A 21,666-nucleotide genomic window follows, 5' to 3' on the forward strand; every position below is an offset into this window, starting at 1 on the left:
GCAGTTACACCATTTTTCAGTGTAATTACCACTTGCCGAGTCGTCGACTCAGCTCCTTCAAAGAATGAGTCCTTCTACTTTTCTCTGACAATGTTTGTCACAACGCCGTATCTTTCAAGCGCTGCTTTGATTGCCTCGTCAGGTACATGTTGAGGGAGCCAATGCATTTTGATATGAAGCTCTTTCTTATGCGGATCAATGAGCACACATCGTTTCTCTTTCACCGCTACTTCGCTGAGGCTAAGAAACTTATCCTTTGCACTCACGCTATTAAAGGTCAGGGCCCAAAGGTGGTTGAACAGAAACGGACCGACCGATGTGACCTCGCTCCAAACAACTTTGTCCTTCAAAGCGTCACTGAAATGGCCAATGTTGTATGGCCTCCCAGTTGGATCAGCATGTAGAAAAACGGTATTTAAAGCTACAGTACCTGATGGAATCGTTGGCAGAATCATTTTGTAACCTTCATCCCGGCTAGGCTTAACCGTAGTCGCCGCTCTCAATGAGCTCATAATTCCTGCGTCCGATCTGTTCAAACAGAACAAGCAGAAAAAAGAGCTAACACGCCTTCGCTTCATCAATTTAGTCTCTGTATGCAAGAGGGGATAAGTAGACTTATTCTCTGTTTAGTATTTTTGCTGGATTGACATCTACATACCACTATGTACCTCTCAAAGAAAATTTAGGACTGTATTGCAATTTACTGGCTCGCTACAGGAGGGTAAGAAACGGGACATGCACATATGCCAGTGGGATGGACACCGAGATCAGACCCATTTTCTACACATGCATACGAATGGTGTAGCTAATATATGATGTGGACAGGAACTTCGACATGCATTCAAGAGACATGTTCTCCCTATCTTACGTGACTGTGTCAGCACTGTTATTGAGCATTGTAATAAAAAAAAAGTCTGTACTCATGTAATAAGTATGCTCCAGGACACCAATTTCAAGACTGTGCTGCTTCAGCAGCAATCTTGGCTGCTCCACTGCACAAATGTGACTGCTAGTACTTTGCCCTACCTATCACTATCAAAGTCAGACTCGTGAAAACTGTTTTTCCTGCATGAAAATCTCCTGTGCCTGTTGTGTTCCATTGAAAAAGGGGATATGTCATGATCCTGGATTTTGTTCAAGTTCTACCATGTCATACACCCTACAATGATGCTAGCAGGATATGCATGAAGAGTAGAGACATACACACGTTACACATTTTGCATGTACGCTATTCGAAGGAACTGAACTGCACCGCTTTTTGCAAACTAAGAACGAGTGTGCTAACTGTGCTCCATTATTCGTGCGACACATGATTTTTGGCCTTCGAGAACCACAACAGAAGTGTTATGCAATTGTGGCATATTGTCACGAAGCGAAATTGTCCGGCGAGTCGTCGAATAAACAGCAAACGGTTTATTAAACTACTTGTTAGCAAAAACACAAGAGTGAGGATTCTCTGAACACAACTGAGTCCAAAGAATCAAAAATGCTCCAGCCTGGAGCGCACATTTAAGCGTCGCGCCGAAAAGTCTAGAAACAGCACGTGCGTTTGCCAGAGAGCAGGCGATGTGTCTGGAAGCTTCTTGCTGCTGCTTCAGCATGCGCCGGGATGAGATGTACCGTTTCGTGCCTGCCCTGGAAGTTTCGCGATGATGATTCGTGGCAATATTATGTCTGCACACAAGGATAAAATGCATTGTTGTTTACGCTGTATATGTATATTTGTATACATGCTCACTCCACGTACGTATAGCACGTAGACTGGGTATGTATGTAAAGCAAAGGATGTCATGTCAGAAAAAAGAATAAACACATGAAAAGAGGGACGTGCAAATAAATTTATTGTGCTGTGCTTTTCTTGGGGAAACGAAACCCCCTGTATGCTCTTGAAGGGAAACGCCTCCTGATTATGTTTATTGCACATGACGGCATAGGCTTTCGGTTATATTTCACCAAATATTCCCACACCCACAGTACAAATTGGCGGTATGCAGTAATATGGTATTGTCTGAAACGAGGCGAGGTGTAAATATTAGTGACAGTGAAGAATCTTGAATGCAGAAATGGACTAGAAAGAGAAAGAACTCTGCAAAGTTGATTCATAATGCTAAATCTCGCAAAACAAACGACGGAGATTTTGCAGCAAGAAAGAATGTAACAGCTTGATAAGAAAGGAAACATGCACGCTTGCGTGTTCCAATACAGAAGTACACCATTGGCTGTGCTGAGTCTAACGCACGTAATTTCACGGCGTCCCTATATACTCACTCATTTCTTGCTCTACTAGTCTTTACTCCACGTTGTCGCAGATCTCTGTTTGCAAGGCGCAGAACCACTTCGTTTATACAGGCGGAGGCAAACTCATCATGCTCCGTAATACATTTCACCTCGTTTTCTTCAATCATCTCTTCTACGGCAGCGTAATCGTGGCAGCATACCGATTCCATTGATGTTGGCATGTCAACGCAGTGCCCGCATCGACACGAGCACAAGCATCAAGGTGCCAAAGAACATGATAGAATGAATATGACAATCGGCGAAGACGCAAGACAGCGGCAAGTACCGAAACCACACGGCTAGGTCACCCGTCAAGTATGCCAACACATCACCTATGACCTGATAGTATGTGGTGATTACGACATAATTCGATAAGCTCTAAGACGAGACAATGCCTTGCACCAATGCGATGTAGTAACTTCCACTTACCAGTTTGTGTTTCCGACCCGATCAACGTGGTCCGGGCTCGTTTCGGCGATATTCTCAGTTGACGCGGTTTCCAATGTTGATGCGAGCGTCCCTGAGCGTTCTGGTGTCATGCCGTATAATGAACTAATTGCCGAAGTGCGCATAATAATCTCACGCTCAACATCGCTCAATTCGGTCAGGGACGCCATGCCGCTGGATCCGAAACCTGCACAACGTAGTCCGGCACAACAGCCGGACCACCAGTCACTCCGCGCTACAACTGATCCTGAGCTGATTGGCTCAGCAATCCGAAACGTCATTACTCTCTGCTGCCATATGATACGCTGGCGAGCCTCCACGTAACCGCATGAGGTCAGAGGCGAAGGAGAGACGCACGCGGGTTGCTCCTCTTTGATAGCATTGTTTCTAGGTCAATGTGCGCTGTTGAGTTGAACCAAGCGCATACTTGGGTAGTGTGAGGTGCATTCTTTGATGGAGTCACACTGCTGGAAAATATTTGATGACCTGTTTAGTGCCCCTTTAAGGTAATACAATTAACTCGAATTTAATTATTATTCAGTTAAATAACGTAATATTAATTGGCTAACTTCTTTTAGAAAGTCACCAAACTGAGTTTCACGACAAATTTTCTTTCTAAATTTTTCCACTAGCTGGTATACGCGAGGGTCTATCTTTTGCAGTGCGTTTCTTTAAAGGGATAGGCACAAAGCGTTAGCGCACATTTTAAGCATCTTTTAGGCATACATTTTGGACATCATGTCTCATACGTCAAGATTGAAGGCTCAGGTCAAGAGCCTGCCTTTGGAACAGAGTGTGCGTTCTTCTGCTGAGCGTAGTTGGCGAAAAGTCGACGGTAGCGTAGCCACAAAATCACTTCGGAAGGGTTCCTACGAGAACTTCACATGGGGGAGAGGATGTCGCCCTTGTTTTCTCTCTCCCAAATGCACTAAGAAAGGTACGATTTCGGGGGCTTTGAACCTACGAAACCCCCTTGTGGCTTGGTCACTGACAGTCACTGTTCGAAATGCCCACTCCTGACCCCAGGCTTTACTCTAGACATGTGTCATCTGAACGCTCGATCCCTCTTCTGTCATACATAATCTTTTTTTTGTTCTAATTTTTTCTAATACTTCTGGTATAACCTTATGCCACAGAAGGAGGGGCAAAAACATTAAGAAAGAACAAAAGCTGTAAATGCACGGTAAGTTTTCATGGAAACATTACTAGTGAGACAGTTCGGTTTCAATACAAGTGAGAAAAGAGTGCACGGGGTTACATTCGACAGCTTGACAATATAACAGATTCCAATCTGCAATAACAGTTGGGAAAAAAGGAACCCTTCAAACAATTAGTGCGCCCGTATGTACTGTTCACTAAATTACGAAGATCCCCGTTGAGACATGCTAAGGTAGTCTGATTGGTTGATACATGTGTCCGTTTGAATAATGAACCATAACGTCGTGAGACGTTGCAACCTAGCTCTACATGCTACAATGTGGAGACATCAGCTACCTCTAACAGGCATCTAACATGTGTGTTGGGGAATCATACCGAGAATATTTCTTAAAAACAAAACGACGTATGTCTCTTCTTTGAACTGCTATTGGATTAATCTTTGTAACAATATCAGGGAACCAGATTACGGAACCATAATCCAGAACAGAGCGCACGAGTGATTTGTAAGCAACTATAGCTTGGTTTTGAAGTCGGCATGTTTTAGGGTTCGCCTTAAGAAGAAAAGTCGTAGTGTTAGCCTGATGCAGTAAGCTTCTAATGTGGTCGTCCCCTCTGAACTGAAGTCCTAGATATCTCAATTCGTGCACACGAGAAAGTGGGGTGGCATTGTATTATATATAGTTTTTCTTTTTCTGCGTAAAAGCCATGCAAACTCTCTTGCAGAGTTGTACGTAACGCGTTACTAGTAATTGCGTTACTAGTAATCAATTACTTTTTCAGTAATTTTCAACGTAATCGATTAATTTTGTGAGCAAGTAATTTCCAAGTAATCTGATTACAATTTTCGGTAATCGATTACTTTTTAAACATTCTTTCAACAATGGCAGCTCTTTTCAGCAAACAAATTTGTAATAAACGCGTGTATGTGTTTTGTATGTTGCTTTCAAATGTATTTGTGTATTTCACTTACCATATATGTTGGTGTCTCATTTTAGAATTTGCAACAAGAGCTGCATAGTTGCATTCACTGCAGGCTTGTTGGCTTTGCTATGGCCCACAATTTAAAAGTAACGGAAAAAGTAACGCGTTATATTTTTAATCGGTAACGTATTACATTTTTGATGAAGTAATTTGTAACGTAAAGAGTTAAGAGGTAAAGAGTTACTTTTCGCGCAGTAGTAACAGTAATTGTAATCAATTACTTTTTCCGAGCAACGTGTACAACTCTGCTCTCTTGTGCTTATCTAGAATCATCTGTAATGTACTACACGAAGAGATAACAGCATCAAGAAAGTTTTGTAAGCACACATGATTATTTGACGAATTAATTTCTTGATACGGGACACAATCGTCAGCGAATAATGTGATATTAACGTTAACCGCGTCAACTACCATTAATGTATAACAAAAACAGCAGTGGCCCTAAGATCCCTGAGGGATACTTGGGCGTGCTAGCGATGATCTTATGCCAGTGACCGGTCGAGCTGTCCCTTCCATTTTTACGGGATGCGTCGGGTTCCGCCGGTCGTGCTCACTTCAACGAGAGGCTGATATCCGGTGCGAAACCAGTTGCGCCATTAGAGTATACCATTCTCTGTCGCTATTGACGGCAGCGCAGAGCAAATGTTTGTTTCCAGGTGACGTTGTGTGCGTCGGTGGTATAGTGGTTAGCATAGCTGCCTTCCAAGCAGTTGACCCGGGTTCGATTCCCGGCCGACGCAAATGCTTCTTTTGCATTTCTCACCACGCTCTCCGGTGTGCCTTTCGGAAGGAACTTTCCTGCGTCTTTTTTTTATTTTTTAGATTCAGCAAAACGATTCCACTTCGGCTGCCATCATTTAGTATTTCATTCCGCGTAAGCGTATTTCGTATTTCTCGGCTCTTCTTGAGACGAAAACCCGTTTAACGCGCTTATAGACGAATTTGAGGTTACAAATCGGAGTCATATCAGTCACCGTGTGGAATGCAGTAAGCATGCGACATAAGGATAAGTCCCCAAAAATTACTCATCCCGAAGAATACGCTCAACGAGAGTTGACATAGATCATTGGAACATATTAGTAATGTTGTCGGTGGAGGAATACACGGAACAGGCAATAGCAAACCACAACAAACTTTATTTTGGTTGGTTTCGTGTTTCATCTCCACAGGGAGTACTCTACCTGATTCCATATAATTAATTGATAATTCATTAATAACTGAATTATTAATTTTAATATAAGTTAGTAATATTATAAGTTAATAAGTTGGTTTTACGTTGCGAGACAACTATGATCATGAGCGACGCCACAGTGGTGGGTGTGTGGAGTAATTTTGCCCACCTGAATGGAAATATAATAGACCTGTGCGAATATTCGAAATTTCGAATATCAAGCGAATGTCTGATGCTATTCGAGTGCTATTCGCAACCTATTTTCAGTATTCGAAATTTTCGAATATTTTTCGAATAGTACTCAAGCGAGGTATCCAAGGTAGATTTAGCCAGGTAGCGAAGGCGGAGAAAAAAACCAAATCTAACTCGGCAACACTGTCATCTCCGTGACTCGAGCGATCCTGGGTGTTGGTAGCACAGGTACGGTCGTAAACAAAAATATTTACGATGCGCGCATGGGTCTTATACGTACTAATAGTTCACTCATAATTTAAGTATAGGAAAAGCTATCTGTTGCCTAACTATATCCAGTAACAGATGAAAATATGCGCAGTTTCTAAAAAAAGTGCAGGAAATTGACAATCTAAACATAGAGAGGAGGAGATGCACTCAAAGCAGACTGCATGGAACATGTTGACTAACTCTTAGTACAGTTCATCCCACAAATGCTGTCTACCATACACAACAAAGATAAGGTACCCTTCTCTCACGATATGTTATGCTGGGTGAAAACGCTCACAAGTTTGGAGCAGAGCATTATCGAAGGAGCACAGCACCACAAAATATTTCACCACGAGGTATTCGAAATTATTCAAATTGGGCCTTTTCCGATTATTCGAATTCGAACACTTCGAACACTTCGATTCGCCATCTGAAGAAATTATTCGGATTCGATTCGCAGTGCAGGTGAAATATTCGGAAGCTATTCGCACTGGAAATTTTGCTATTCGCACAGCTCTAGTATTTAACGTGCTCTGTAACCTCAGCACACAACACATATAAGCGGCACCCTCGGCCTATCTACTTAACCCTACAATTGTACCCTACCACTCAGTGCCGTGTATTAAAAGGCAGTCTGGCCATTAAAGGGAGCCTAATAAAGAAGCTTGAACTGGCAATCAAAGGTGAGCGTTTTTCATTGTCTGCTGTTTACCATTGGGGTCGCCATGACACCGAAATTTTCCCGGATATGGTAACGTAGCTTGGATCGGCGAAGCGAGAATTTCATGCCAAAAATGTACATAAATATATATTACTTTAATTTTGCTCTGTACGCATATATTATCTTGTCATTATCTTGGAAATCCCCTTTAAATTACGCTCCAGTGTCCATGTTCACGTGAAAAGTATATGTTACGTCGTCCTTGTTAGGCCTAAAGACAGCGATCGCAAGAAAATAGCAAGAAAAACGGTCTGGATGCCTAAAAATTTGCATTTTATGACGGACTTTTATGTGTAATGATTAAATATAATACCCGCAGTCTGTTCCAACAAGCGGTTCTGCCAGCCAATAAGTATTGCTAGCAAGTCGCAAGCAGTTCTGTCGTTCTGCTGTTCTCCGTCTTCTCGACACGCCTCTCTCAATCCAGATGACGCCGATAAAAGTGTGGCAAACTCCATTATGTTGGTAGGTCGCTAAGGGATATCCTATTCAATCTAATCCAATCCAGTCTACTGAAAATGGTGGCACGCAACGAATACAGGTGAAATTTAGCTCGGATAGCCAGAGAGTAATAGCGAACTCTATTTTGGCTCGTGATTGGTCAGAGAGCTCTTTAAGCTCTTTTACCCCTATCCCCCGAGCAGTGGTGGGGAAATTACTTTTATTTTGTAATGCATTACCATTACTCATTACTTGTATAAAAAAACTAATGCATTACACTACTCATTACTTTTTCTATGTTAGTAATGCATTAGTAATGCCATTACTTCAACGAAGTAATGACATTACTCTGGCATTACGTTTTCATTTTAGGGCATAAGCCTCAAAGATGCTATGCATAAGTTTTCCTCCTCGCTTTTTTTGTTATAGGCAATAGCCACCCGAGTATCCCCCAAGTCGGTGCTACTAAATCCCGACAAAAGCGAGGCTGATAGGCAAAAACTATTGATAAGATTGATTGCAGCATAGTAGGAGTTAACGCTCAAAGTTGTCATCCGCTAGCCTTGCCCGCTTCGGCGACAGGACAGGGGAGTAATGCATTACAAAGTAATGCATTACCGGTAATGCATTACTTTTGAGTAATGAGTAATGGTAATGAATTGCATTTTGCCAGCAAGTAATGAGTAATGGTAATGCATTACATTTCGACTCAGTAATGCAGTGTGGCATTACTCATTACTTTTGTCGAATGTTCATTGCGCCACGTGAGGATTGGGAACACATCCAGGTTTCAGAGCAACAATGAGAAGTGCCCAGTTCAACAGACGGCGGTGTGTGTCACAAGTGTCCATGATGGTATCACCGATTTTCTCCTGTACGCATTTGGAGTAAAGGATAATCAACTAAAAAGAAACATAGCCTCTATTAGGGTAACAAGTGACAATTGCACTAGTGATTCCCTGTTTTGATGTGGTACCGTGTTAGTTTCTCTTGTGCTGTCAGAGGTCGTTTTTCTGCAAGGACAGAATTTTAGGGCTGGGCATAGCGAAAAGGCATCATGGAGCCGGCGGGTGAAGACTTGTCCCATTCGTAGGTCGAATTTAGTGCGAATATCGAGCCAGTTAGTTGCGATGGGAGACATGTTAAAGTTCGGTGCAAGCTATAAGGATCGCAGCCTAGAATCGCTAGATGGGTTCCCGAAAATGAAGAGACTATTCGTGCAGTACAACACAGAAATTCAGTCATTCGCTTCCGCTGAACGAGTGTTCAGTACGACAAAAGATGTCCTGTCGCCGAAGCGGGCAAGGCTAGCGGATGACAACTTTGAGCGTTAACTCCTACTATGCTGCAATCAATCTTATCAATAGTTTTTGCCCATCAGCCTCGCTTTTGTCGGGATTTAGTAGCACCGACTTGGGGGATACTCGGGTGGCTATTGCCTATAACAAAAAAAGCGAGGAGGAAAACTTATGCATAGCATCTTTGAGGCTTATGCCCTAAAATGTAAATGTAATGCCAGAGTAATGTCATTACTTCGTTGAAGTAATGGCATTACTAATGCATTACTAACATAGAAAAAGTAATGAGTAGTGTAATGCATTAGTTTTTTATACAAGTAATGAGTAATGGTAATGCATTACAAAATAAAAGTAATTTCCCCACCTCTGCTCATTACTTGCTGGCAAAATGTAATTCATTACCATTACTCATTACTCAAAAGTAATGCATTACCGGTAATGCATTACTTTGTAATGCATTACTCCCCACCTCTGCCCCCGAGGTACCTCGGTTCGAATCCCGGTGCCAGCTGTGCTGTCTAGGGTTTTTCCTATGTTCTCTTCAGACGCTTTCAGACATATGTTGGCACAGTTCCCTTAGAAGTCGGCCCAGGACGCACATTCCCCCAGGGCGGCAGTCGTGACGTTGCCCACCTCTGTGAGGTCGACAACGGCGAGCCCTTTCACCATCACCACCACCACCACCCATATGAATGGTCAGAGAGCTCAAACCTTTTCCTTATAGACGACTCTGCTATTGCTAAGTTACTGGCGTCCTCTGTCAGGATAGAACCCGCAACTTTGAGAGCTACTGGGCACACTAAACGGATCCACCAAGGCCGGTTTTGTAACAAACTGAGTATCAATATAGAAAAGGAGACAAAACCCAAACGTTGTATACTGTGTTTAATTTAGATAAACCACATTCTGTGGCTACCGTGTAGAAATACTGTATAGCACCTGGCTACTTTCTCTAGCCTTCGGTCACATGTTCTCTACGGACAAAAGATGTGTACCAGATGCCTACAGAAAGGACGCAGAGGGTGACAGAAAGGATACAGAAAGTGTGCGTAAATTCTGAGGACCGGGGCATCAGGAGGTATACAGACTTTCTGCAGAAAGTGCTGAAATTTTTTGTACAGGAGAAAGGCGCCGTTCAGACGCCCCGCAACGGCAAACCGTAATTCCGGCATGCTCTCAACATCCGGCTTCTGCTCTTGTCATGTATTCCATCGAATAGCAGTCAAACTACGCCATTGTTTCGTGTGGGATTTTCGATACCGCGGTCCGTTGTCCACGCGGAATAAAATGACACTACAGTTTCGAAATCGACTGGAACAGATGCGACCGTCCCTTTAAGAGTTCAAAATCACATCGTCCCTAGGTATTATTTATTTTTTATTTATTTTCAAATACTGTTGGCCTCTGCTCAGGGGCCGTTACAGGAATTGGCACAACATAGGAGGTTCACACACACTACCACTCAAAATATAACCAGAAAAAAACATATGAAGAGCAGAAAATGCTCATACATGAGGTCACGCATGGCACAAAATCACTCAGCTAATGAACATATGTCATTAATACGCTGACAAAACTCGTCATAAGTAGCAGAGGAGACGCATTCTTCGGGTAACCGATTCCAATCATGGATAGTCCTGGGGGAAAATGAATACTTAAAAGAATTCATTTTCATGCGGTATGGCCGCAAGTGCTTGGGGTTCTTATGTCTGGAAGGGCACGTTTCGCTTTTGTTGATATATATATCACTTTCGAGTTTCAATTTGCCGCTGAATAAGACAAATAAGAATCTCAATCGTTTCGCTTTCCTGCGATTAGATAAAGCGCAAAGTCCCGCTGAGCGACAAAGAAGCGAGGGAGAATCAGTTCGCCTGTACTTATTGTAAATAAAACGAGCGGCCTGTTTTTATACCTTTTAAATTTTCTCTATGGCAGCAGAAGAATAGGGATCCCAAACCTCACAACCATACTGAAACACACACATAGTGTATGGGGCCGGTTGGTACATATCCCTTGGCCAGGCGACAAAAGAAACGAACGAGACAAAGGCATACTCTAAGATTGGTCTAACCAGGGTCTTGTAGGCAGTTAGTTTGGTTTGTTGAGTAGAACTTCTGAGCTTTCTTTTTAAAAGACCTAGTTTCATTTTCCCGTTATTGCATATCTTATCAATGTGGACATTCCAAGATAGAGACTTGGTGATATGAATTCCTAAGTATTTATAATTATGCACCCTAGGGAAGTTAAAATTGTTCACGTTATAGCTATACTTCATCATCTTTTTCTATACACGACAACGGCGGTGTTCGAGCGACAGCGGTACAGCAGGAAACGACAGCGTATACTGCATTGTTTTCATTTGGTAGCGCTGAAGCTACCTCGTGTGTTGCTCAGATTAGCTGCGGAGCAGGGCATTATGTGTAGTGCCTACACTCTTAGAAATGAACTTCACCACATAGCACGCTCCTGGCCAACCATCATCTCGAATGACAACGTTCTCGCCCCTGATTTGTTGAAAACGGGAGGAGGAGCCTATTTTGTGCCGTGCATAATGGGCACAGAATAGGCTCCTCCTCCCGTTTTCAACAAATCAGGGGTGAGAACGTTGTCATTCGGGATGATGGTTGGCCAGGAGCGTGCTATGTGGTGAAGTTCATTTCTAAGAGTGTAGGGCTACCTAATTTCTACAGCGGACACGACACTGTCAAAGATTTTGTTTCCTTTTCCGTGTGCAAACTGAGCCTTTAGAATTCTTCCTGTTTTCGTCTATTTCTCCTCCAACTACCTCACTAATATTCTGTTCTCCTATTTTTTAACGCTCTATCTAAAAAAGTACTGTGTGTGTTCTTTCCAATTTGCCCTTTTTTTCTATCATGTGTCGAATGTTTGCGTGTACGTCAAGCTTACTGGATGTGACAGCCATTGTTTTCATGACTCTCTATGACAGGTTTGTAAGGTTAAATTGATTGACGATCTTGGGGCAAACCATGCAATACGAGTATGATAGCTAAACAGCGCACAAACAAGACGGGGACGCAGAACCGACGAGCGCAAGCAGCAACTTCCATCTCAATTTTATTTAGAAAACCTACATTAAGTTAATCATACACCCGCACAGAAGCACGTGCAATATGATATTGTATTTTGGCATCTCAAGTGGAATTGTTTGGCACAGTGTCAATAAATTTGGAGTTGCCCATGCAAGATATGGCGGATAACGAGTGGTGAATGAAAATAAAAGTATGCGTCGGCCGGGAATCGAACCCGGGTCAACTGCTTGGAAGGCAGCTATGCTAACCACTATACCACCGACGCGACGGTAACGTGGAGGAAGAGAAAATTGGCATAAGTTTCGGTTAATAGTGATACGTAGGGCGCGGATTTTAATCCCCCCAAATACATGTTTTTTTTTCCTCTCTCTCTCTCGATATGGCTTCGTATCTGGACGATGGAAAAACAATTTTGGACATGGCTTGGGACTGATTAGAAGGGATCTATAACGGATATAAATGAATGCTTTGCACTTTATGGCATATTCCACATGAAAATGCACGCGTAACGCATATCTTGCCATATTTCCTTCTTCTCCAATTACCTTTTTCTGCCATCTTTCCGGATAGCGAGCTGTGAGAGCTTTCTGCTTCTTTTTTCATTGGACGTTTTGCTGACTTCGAGAACACTTTAGGTCCTATTTCACGAGAAATCGTGTCTGAATATAATATTTTCGATGTTTCGATGGGATGTGGTGTTCAGCCCCCACCCTGGCTGATCCACTGCGCGAAATACTACCCGCAATTGTTCGAGATCTTTTCTTACAGTGGCGGCTCTAGCTTTACGCCTTTTGATGGCGTGCGGAGTGCGTTCGCTGCGCGTGTATGGTCGGTGGGCCGTGCTTCGCCTTCTCCACTTTCTTTACCGATAGGAAGATGGGCGGCGTTCGCATTTCAGTCTGCACTCTGGTGCAGTGCTGAAAGCAAAGGCTTTAGCTGCATGATTTATATGTGTGACTCAAGCCTTCTTTATTGTGGGCCCCTGAACGAAGGCGGCTTTACTTTATCGTGTGATCTAACTAGAACTAGACTCTAATGCACAAATTTTGTCAAATATTCAGGAGATGTATTGCCTTCCTACTAAAAACGATTAAAAACATCACACATATTCAGTTTTTAGTGCATGTTTCGAAGATTTTAGGCGCATAGATACATGCATATTTCGGGAGTTTTTAGTGCATATTTATCCGCGCTTTAGAAGGAAAGTCTTCTATATGAAGAACCTATAGGTTCTTCATAGAAGCCCTCCTGCCGTCCAAGCGGGGAGAAGGAAAATGCTATCCAGCGATTCGAGATATATGTCAAGAGTGAAGCTTCGAGTCAGGAATTGGATATTTCGAATAAAGACCTCTCTTCTGCAGTTAGCAGTATAAGAACAGCCCCTTTCCGAAAGTAGGGTTCTTACCTCAGGCTTCATTCTTAAAGGGACGGTCTCGTACAGATCGAGTGATTCGGAAACTTAGCTGAAACTACATTCACGAGTGCTACAGAGACTCAGTCCTGAAAATTTCATCCACAACAACGAAGTGGTTTTCGAGAAATTTACAGAAATATGCCGTAACAGCAGACGACGGAAGTTGCAGCTGGATTCACTCCCTCTCATGCAACGTCAGGCGTGACATCGTTACGGTGGTCACGGCGGAAGGTCGCCCATTGGGCAACCGAAGAACGAAACAGTTGTTTGCGGTTGGAAGTTGTCATGCGCGACGTCGCAATGTCTGACAGCGATCGAATTTAGCGATAGTGACGGGTCCCTGTCACTGAGCGCGGAACATGAGTTCATCGGCGCCGACCGATTGAATTACGGGTACGTCGATGATCCTTACGCTGCTGACCCTTTGTCACGACAACGTGGTCAGCCAGTGTAAGTATTGGATGATCCTGATTGGGTTAGACTCTTCAATAAATGTGCACTGTTTTGCGTATATATGTTCCGCCTTATCGTGACACCGCTTCTCAATTGTACAAACCGTTGCAGGTGTGTGTGTAGCCACTGCTCGCCGAAGGAGGCTGACGAGTACATATGCTGCACGGCTGTAGACAGGGCAGCGGTTGTCGTAGACGAGGCCGGGGTACACTGCGTCACGCAACATCTGCTGTTCCTTGATTTTTGCACACGTCGGGAACATTTAATCGTAAACGGCCCTCCGTATCGGTGATACAGCCGTCAACTAGACGGCCACTGGATCCGAACGATAACACGTGTGTTGCGATTCTGAACTTTCACTATTGTTTATAGAATGGCGCGTTTTCATTTATTGCGACGCAACGAAACCGACGCGGAATTGACATGCATCTGCATTACTTCTGAAAGTGCATCAGATATGCAGCGTATGCATGGTTTACAAACTGGATCTGGGGATATCTTGGTCCAAAGAATAGGCGCCAGATACCAGGATGTGTTGTTCGCACAATACGGAACCTGTTCCCATCCGTCACGTACACAGGCTACTTCCCCTGAAATGTGTTGTAAGGTTTGATTTAGTTGCTCAGCTTTTCATTTGCATATAAAAATGTGTATTTGGTGGTACATTATGCAAAATTTCAGGGCTTGGGCACTTCGTCATAAGCATCACAACTTGGATGGTCTTCTGAAGGAAGCTGCTCTCAGTATCCATTCCAGCAAGCGGCAGGAGGTTGTCAACGTGATAAGCGAAGGCATTCCATCCACGTCATTGCACCTGGAGCAAATGACAAAATCAAGGAGAATCTGATACGTCAGCCTTCAATTATACCCCTGGCCTATGGCAAAAAGGCCCTTCTCAGGGCTATCCCACATGTCTGCATCAAAGACCGCGCCTCTGCATAGAATAAGCCCTTGTCGTCATTGTTGATGATATTATTTATTATTTATTTATTTATGTGCATTCCTCAAGGGCCACACAAGGGCGTTACGTTTCTTCAACGTTTCTCAACGTAAGACAGGAGCCGCTGGGTCAGCTCACAAATATGACGTCATCCAACTGTTTTTTCCAAAGCTTTGTCCGACACATTTTAGAATATGCGTCCTCAGTCTGGGATCCTAGGACACAGTCTAACTCTGCTCGAGCGTGTAGAACGTCTGGCACTTCGATTTATATTTAATAAGTATCAACGTAACACATCTGTCACATCCATTTATGCCTTAGCTGACATCGAACCACTAACTGCTCGGCGCTCACGCGACAGACTTAAACTTATTTATCTCATGGTCAATGGAAAACTTCGTATCGACATCAACAAATATATATCGCGTAACGAAAATAAGCCAGTGCGATCCGGGCATAACAACACGTTTGTTGCCCCTTTTTCTCGAATAAATGCATTCAGGTTTTCCTTTTTCCGCGCACAATAACAGACTGGGATGCACTAACGTACGAGATAACAAATGCTTCATCATTACATGCGTTCTCATCAGCCATCGTCCCACAGTAGCTGTTAAGCCCTTCCTCTTTATATGTTCTGGTGCTTGTTATAGGTTTTCATTGAGCTCTATTCTATGTATTACTGTGTTTGAATCTTTTTTGTTGTTGTTGTTTACTCTTCATTTATTCATCCAAAACATTGTAGCCTATTCCTGCTACGGTCGCCAAACGGCGATTAGCAGTATATAATAAATAATAAATAAGTAAATTTTCAGCCTTGTCGGATACTGTGCAGCTGTATGGCAGGCAGGGTACGAGGGATGTCAACAACATATTTCAGACATCAATTTAACAAATACGTAGTTGTGCGTGATAAATGTGCAAGATGGAACACCCTTGTTTGTCGGGCACCTTATGTTTGCTCATATCACACCGGCGTGTTCATGAGTCCATACTGGCTCACATTTTGATTCGGTGTCAAGGGTTGCGAATTAACATGTCCAGCATGTTGAATATAAAAGATGTGGAAATGTTTACAAAACTTTGAAAATAAAAACACCTAGATGTGCATGACAAATGTACAAGAGAGAACAGTGGTTTCTGTTTTTGTGGCAGGTTGGTCGCAACTTGTTGACATGTCGTGCGCCTTATTTTTGCTCATATCACACCGGCGTGTTCATGAGTCCATACTGGCTCACATTTTAATTCGGTGTCAAGGGTTGCGAATTAACGTGTCCAGCATGTTGAATATAAAAGATGTGGAAATGTTTACAAAACTTTGAAAATAAAAATACCTAGATGTGCATGACAAATGTACAAGAGAGAACAGCGGTTTCTGTTTTTGTCGCAGGTGGGTTGCAACTTGTTGACATGTCGTGCGCCTTATTTTTGCTCATATCACACCGGCGTGTTCATGAGCCCATACTGGCTCACATTTTGATTCGGTGTCAAGAGTTGCGAGTTGACATGTCCAGCATGTTGAATATAAAAGATGTGGAAATGTTTGCAGAATTTTGACAATATCAAAAATACCTAGATGTGCATGACAAATATGCAAGAGAGAACTGCGGCTTTTGTACTTGTGGCATGTGGTTCGCAACTTCTTGACACGTCGTCTGCCTATTTTTGCTGATGCCACACCGGTGTGTTCATGAGCCCATACTGGCATGCATTTTGATTCGATATCAGGGGTTGCACACTAACATGTGCAGCACGTTGAATATAAAAGATGTGGAATTGTTTAAAAATTTTCAGAAATATCAAAAATACCTAGATGTGCATGACAAATATGCAAAAGGGAACAGCGGTTTGTGTTCTTGTGGCAGGTGGTTCGCAACTTGTTTGCATGTCGTGCGCCTTATTTTTGCTCATATCACACCGGTGTGTTCATGAGCCTATATACTAGCACACATTTTGATTCGATGTCAGAGGTTACATGCTACATGTGGAAATGTTTCAAAAATTTCAAAAATATCAAAAATGCCTAGATGTGCACGACAAATGTGCAAGATAGAACAGCGGTTTGTGTGCTTGTGGCGGGCAACTTGTTGACATCTCATGCGCCTTATTTTTGCTCATATCACGCAAGTGTGCTCATGAGCCCATACTGGCTCAGATTTTGATTCGGTGTCAGCAGTTGCAAGCTAACATGTCCAGCACGTGGATTATAAAGCTTGCGGAAGTTGAGTGTTTGTGTAGTCATCTTTTATTGTCCTTTACTGTAATGTACGTCCACAGCACTGACCAATTGTGTTAAAATGGAGTAGTTGGTTTCCGGTAGTCATAGCACCTCTCGTCCTGTCCTGTCAACAAGGTCGTCTTGTCTTTTGCTGCTTGAACATCATTATAACTACAACACTGATTTGTGGATATAACTTACATATTTATATTATACAACACATTTTTTCACATCAGCAATGTACAGGGAAAAATTAAACAGAGCTGTGAAGTCTGCGAATTTGAGTTGCTATATTTGTGACCTATCAACAGGTGAAAGATGGAAGTCACTGTAAATGGTTAATCAGCTGTAGGACTCGAGCCCACATCTTCTGGATTACCGGTCCAGGGCTCTACAGAGCTTTGCATGTGTTTATCCTTTCTATATGTGTTCCAGCCTCGGAACATCCATTGTCTCATATCAATAGGTGTTGACAGTGGCACAGGAAGGAGTGTCACTCTACTAGTGTCAGCTTCTGAAAGGATACAAAACAATATTATTGAGCATAGTTTGGCGATACACTGCTCCGGTAGGGATAATATCTTGGAGAGACTATATTCAAAGCAAATTGACATAGCCTGCTGGGTCAATCGCTTCCTTCTCGCAATACTACCGCGGTACGCGGGACTGCCGTTTCGTGCGGTGCCGACCATTCTGTACATATTACTGTTGGTGTCTTATCAACAAAGTAATACCTATCTTTCAACATCGCGTATCCAGTTCCTGGGCATCGTTGCCGCTAGGAGTTGACCGCGTGACGATCGACAGCTTTTAGTTTGAGCTGCGTCCGGCGCCGTCCCATATCTTGCTTGCAGAACGTCTCTTACTTCATATGCATCGCGAACGAAACGTGCGGAGAACACGCTTGTGACAATCAGACCTTTTGTTGAAGATGCTTCGAGTATGTGACTCCCGACAGCTGCTTTTTCTATATCCACTTTCGTCACATTGTCGTCGACAAAAGAGTTGTTACACCCGGGTTACGTTTCCACCACTTCCATACGGAATATTCTTTCCGCAGGTAAGACGAACGAGAAATGCTCAAAATACCGAACGGTACGAGACGAGTTCGTAAATACTGACTTTATTAGGTCGAGTCATCCACGTTAACTGCCGCTTGTTCTCGAAATGGGGATGCGAGACGTATTGACACTGTTGTTCGGCCACATTTTACAATATGCGTCTTTCGTTTGACCACATACAGCTAATTTATTGCCGTCGCCATGATTCTCGGGCACCTTTTGGAAGTCGTCTGCTCTCACCGCTGCAAAAGGCCCCGAGAGCAGACGATTTCTTCATCCAATCACGGATCTGCCATCATGCATAACGTCGTAGGGGATATCGCGGTTGCCAACACAAATCGCGATATGCAGCGCTGTTTTTATCAACTTAATTCGTTTATTAAATAACCGTGACGAATCTGGAGGAGCGAATTGCAGTATTACGTTTTTTGAGCAATGAGGAATCGAATGGTACACTTTGTAGATGAGCCAGGGTGTACGAGACCGTCGCTTTAACACACAATCCATCACTTCTAATGGATTTTTATGAACACGCAAGTGTCCCAGTTTGGTGGGTACACACGACAAGATTACACACTAGTATTATTATACAATTATACAATACAAGCAATAGACATTGTATTTTGTCGTGTAGGGTATTACGCTTCCTACATAAAAATACAGGCGTCGTCTGCCGGGGACACCGTTCATTTATTTTGTCACGTGTGTCATGACTCATTCCGATCCCTCTAAAATCCCGCGCATGGCCTTTGTCTTTGTTTCGTTTTCATCGTTGCCTACGTGGTTGCTGTTGTGCTGTCACAACACATGTGTGGACGCACATGTTGTCCGCTTTGCCACCCCGGGGGCTTTGTACGCCCTATTAGTTCAGTAAACCTGTTTCATTAGCTTTCTCAATCAAGCGATTACACTACGCCCACATCAGGCGCAGTCAACGCCCCCAAGCCTGCTTATATTCGTTCTGCCACCTCTTTGCCTTCTTGTCTCGCGACATAAAGCCCCGTCCTTTGTTTTGCCTACACACCATACCGTCATCCATGCTGCTCACCCGTACACACACGTTGGTGTGCTTGGTGACAATACATCAGGTTGGTGTGCGTCAGCACTTGCATTTAAAAAGACTGTTGCATCCGTCCCGCTCGATTCGAAATTATAATGGGGCGATTTCGGGCAGAATAAGGAAGTGTGGTCCGGTCGACCTTTCCGAATTTTTTCATTCCAATATATATCGTAGCCTGGTGCTGAGGAAGTACATTGACTGAGGAAATAGCTGAAAATATTTTATACTCGTAGTTGTTTTTTAAAACATAATGTTCAAGACTGCCCATTTCGAGAACTGCGCTTCCTCCCAATTTTCAGGCCTCGTATCTTCGTAGTCATTAAGGCCATGCAGTTAATGTTTTCCACGCTTATTTCCCATGCCCTGCTGTACTGTCTCCTCTATGTTTGAGGTTCTACGTTTTGCAGGTGTCGAGATAAAAAATCGCAAAGTCGCCTCAATTCCAAAAACTTATACTTTTTCGGCGCGTAACTGCTTTTGTGTAAATACTAGAGGGTTAGCATGGGTGACATCGTTACATCGTTCTGTTCGTCTTTAAACGCTCTTTCCATTCATATAAGAGAGATTGTTGGAAAAGCTCGAACAGACTTCCTAACGCGCGTTTAGTGGGGGGTGGTAAGGCGAAAACGCGCAACTTCGGTTGCGTATTTTCCATATTCGCCCACTCGTGACGTGGTTCATATTCCTCACACATATTGTTCATAACAAGCTCACATAGCGTAGTGAAAAAAAAAATCACTTTAGCAATGCCTGAAGTGCATTTTCGGGCTTTCCGCGCACACCTGCCGTGGCCGGTTCGTGACGGGCGCGGCGAGGGCCGACAGCGGAGTTTCGTCCCTTCGTGGATTCATATATTATTTGAGACAGTCCAGTTCTGGTTTATAAGGTTTATTACGAAACGAACTTCAAATATCAATCTACACAGACAGGAGTTACGCGCCGTAGGTCGACATGAACGTTGGTATACGCGCAAAACACACATTGAAAGCACGTACGGTCCTTAATTGATGACAAACAGAAAATGGGACAAAGTCTAACAGTGGAAGGCTGCTTTCCTCCATGCACTGTTCGAGGTTTTTGCCGTGTACACTTCACAAACGCCATTACCTGTTCATCCTGCTTTCCCCACATCCCCACACATGTGAGGACTGTATTCCAGGAACGCGCTGAAAGTGTGCATTCAGTTTCAGCTTGTGGAAGCAGCTTCACAATGTAGTCTGAAAAAGAAGAAGACAAAATAAGGTGGTGCCTAACAACTTTTCCTGCATTTACTCAAAAGTGGGGTACGTACTGAATGTTGGTGGAGTTTTAATGGGGCAAGCAACTTGGTGGCCCTGCCTTGCTTTACAGCTTTTCACTTTCCACCGTTGTACTCCAGCCGATGTCTCCGCTTGGCAACGTTCAGCGTTTTCATTGTAATGGAGAACTGCCAGTCTCGTCCTGTAAGAATATTTCTTTTTTTAATTTATCTGTCATGAAGTATAGCATAAGCAATAGCTAACCTGCAACGCATGCCTTCAGGGGAGAAGGCCACTGATTTTGGCGCAAACCTGATAAGGAGGCTGTGAAATGACTCCAGGGCATAGGTTTGGATGTTTGGCGACATCTGCGCCACGCCATTCAAGATGCGCTTGTTTCCTGTCACTTCCTTGAACTTTTTATAAGCTAGTGAATCTGGAGTGACAGTAACAGTGTTATTCGACATCCCCCAGTGTAGTTCAACAAAATTGATTCACATGATTTCACAGACAAATATGAGAGTGGTAGAATTTTCTGGCCCCTCACCGGGTTCAAGCCAGTCCCCATTTGGAATTGGGCCATGGAGGCAACGCAAATATGATCCAGCATACCCGTTGTGAATGTTGATCACATGATTATGGATACTGAGCCATGCGTCGACAGTCATTTGGGAATTTCCTCCTCCAGCCTTTGCGCACCAATATAAGTGGTTTGATGTTCCCTGAATCCAGCCATCTAAGCTTGGACAGCTAGCGCTTTTACTGATAGCAGTCAGTTTTTTCTTCACACCTAAAATTATACAGTGTGGTGAATACTGTGAAGCCCTCCACAATTCAACCTACTTTTCGATATGTGCCAGATGTCGAAAAAGTGCTTTGTCTCCGGATCATGTGTCTCCATGTGCTTTCTGATAGGCGGGTGACGGTCGGTAGTAACAGATTCCAGTGTTATGCCTGTCATGGAATAAATTGTTATGAGCACAATGATGGAATAAATTCTGAACAAGCAAAATGACATTATGCGAAAAGTAGGAAAACATGAGCTACTGGTACTAACCATGCTCCTTCAAGAATCTGAGGCTTCTGATGGGTCCCTCCTTCTCCATTTGGACACTCGCAGTGACCCTCTCGTTCTACACAGTGTGTACAGGAAACAATCGCATTTATTTAATCTCTTTTACTAAAAGTGGAACTTATTTGAAAATGCTCAACTGTCCACTCATAACACGTGCAAGATACTGTTATAATTTGGAAAGGCTGCCTGTGAACTTACCTCTGCGAGCTGAACTTGCACAGAGTG

At 43.3% G+C, this 21,666-nt stretch overlaps 1 protein-coding gene and 2 non-coding genes across 3 annotated transcripts; 1 reads left to right on the forward strand and 2 right to left on the reverse strand.

Annotated features, from left to right (window-relative positions):
- Positions 1–480: 480 nt before the first annotated feature.
- LOC135377752 (uncharacterized) lies at positions 481–21,267 on the reverse strand. The gene is made up of 6 exons (XM_064610403.1): positions 21,210–21,267; positions 20,914–21,156; positions 20,631–20,802; positions 20,420–20,568; positions 20,236–20,345; positions 481–528 (listed from the first exon to the last, which is right to left on the reverse strand). Exons 1-6 carry the CDS (start codon positions 21,265–21,267, stop codon positions 481–483), a joined length of 780 nt encoding a protein of 259 aa, XP_064466473.1.
- On the forward strand, positions 5,532–5,603 carry Trnag-ucc (transfer RNA glycine (anticodon UCC)). The gene has a single exon. It is a non-coding gene; the product is annotated as a tRNA-Gly (tRNA).
- Positions 12,179–12,250, reverse strand: Trnag-ucc (transfer RNA glycine (anticodon UCC)). Its single transcript has one exon. It is a non-coding gene; the product is annotated as a tRNA-Gly (tRNA).
- Positions 21,268–21,666: the final 399 nt, after the last annotated feature.

This window comes from Ornithodoros turicata, chromosome 1 (assembly GCF_037126465.1).
Source record: "Ornithodoros turicata isolate Travis chromosome 1, ASM3712646v1, whole genome shotgun sequence".
Taxonomy (NCBI): Eukaryota; Metazoa; Arthropoda; class Arachnida; order Ixodida; family Argasidae; genus Ornithodoros; species Ornithodoros turicata.

What these genes read in the sequence shown, in the direction of transcription:
- LOC135377752 (XM_064610403.1), bottom strand. Translation starts at nt 21,267, where the DNA reads ATGGAGACACATGATCCGGAGACAAAGCACTTTTTCGACATCTGGCAC. An exon ending in TAAAACTCCACCAACATTCA is followed by an intron (nt 20,346 to 20,419) that starts GTACGTACCCCA and finishes CTTCTTTTTCAG; the next exon opens with ACTACATTGTGAAGCTGCTT. An exon ending in GGGGAAAGCAGGATGAACAG is followed by an intron (nt 529 to 20,235) that starts GTAATGGCGTTT and finishes CTGTTTGAACAG; the next exon opens with ATCGGACGCAGGAATTATGA.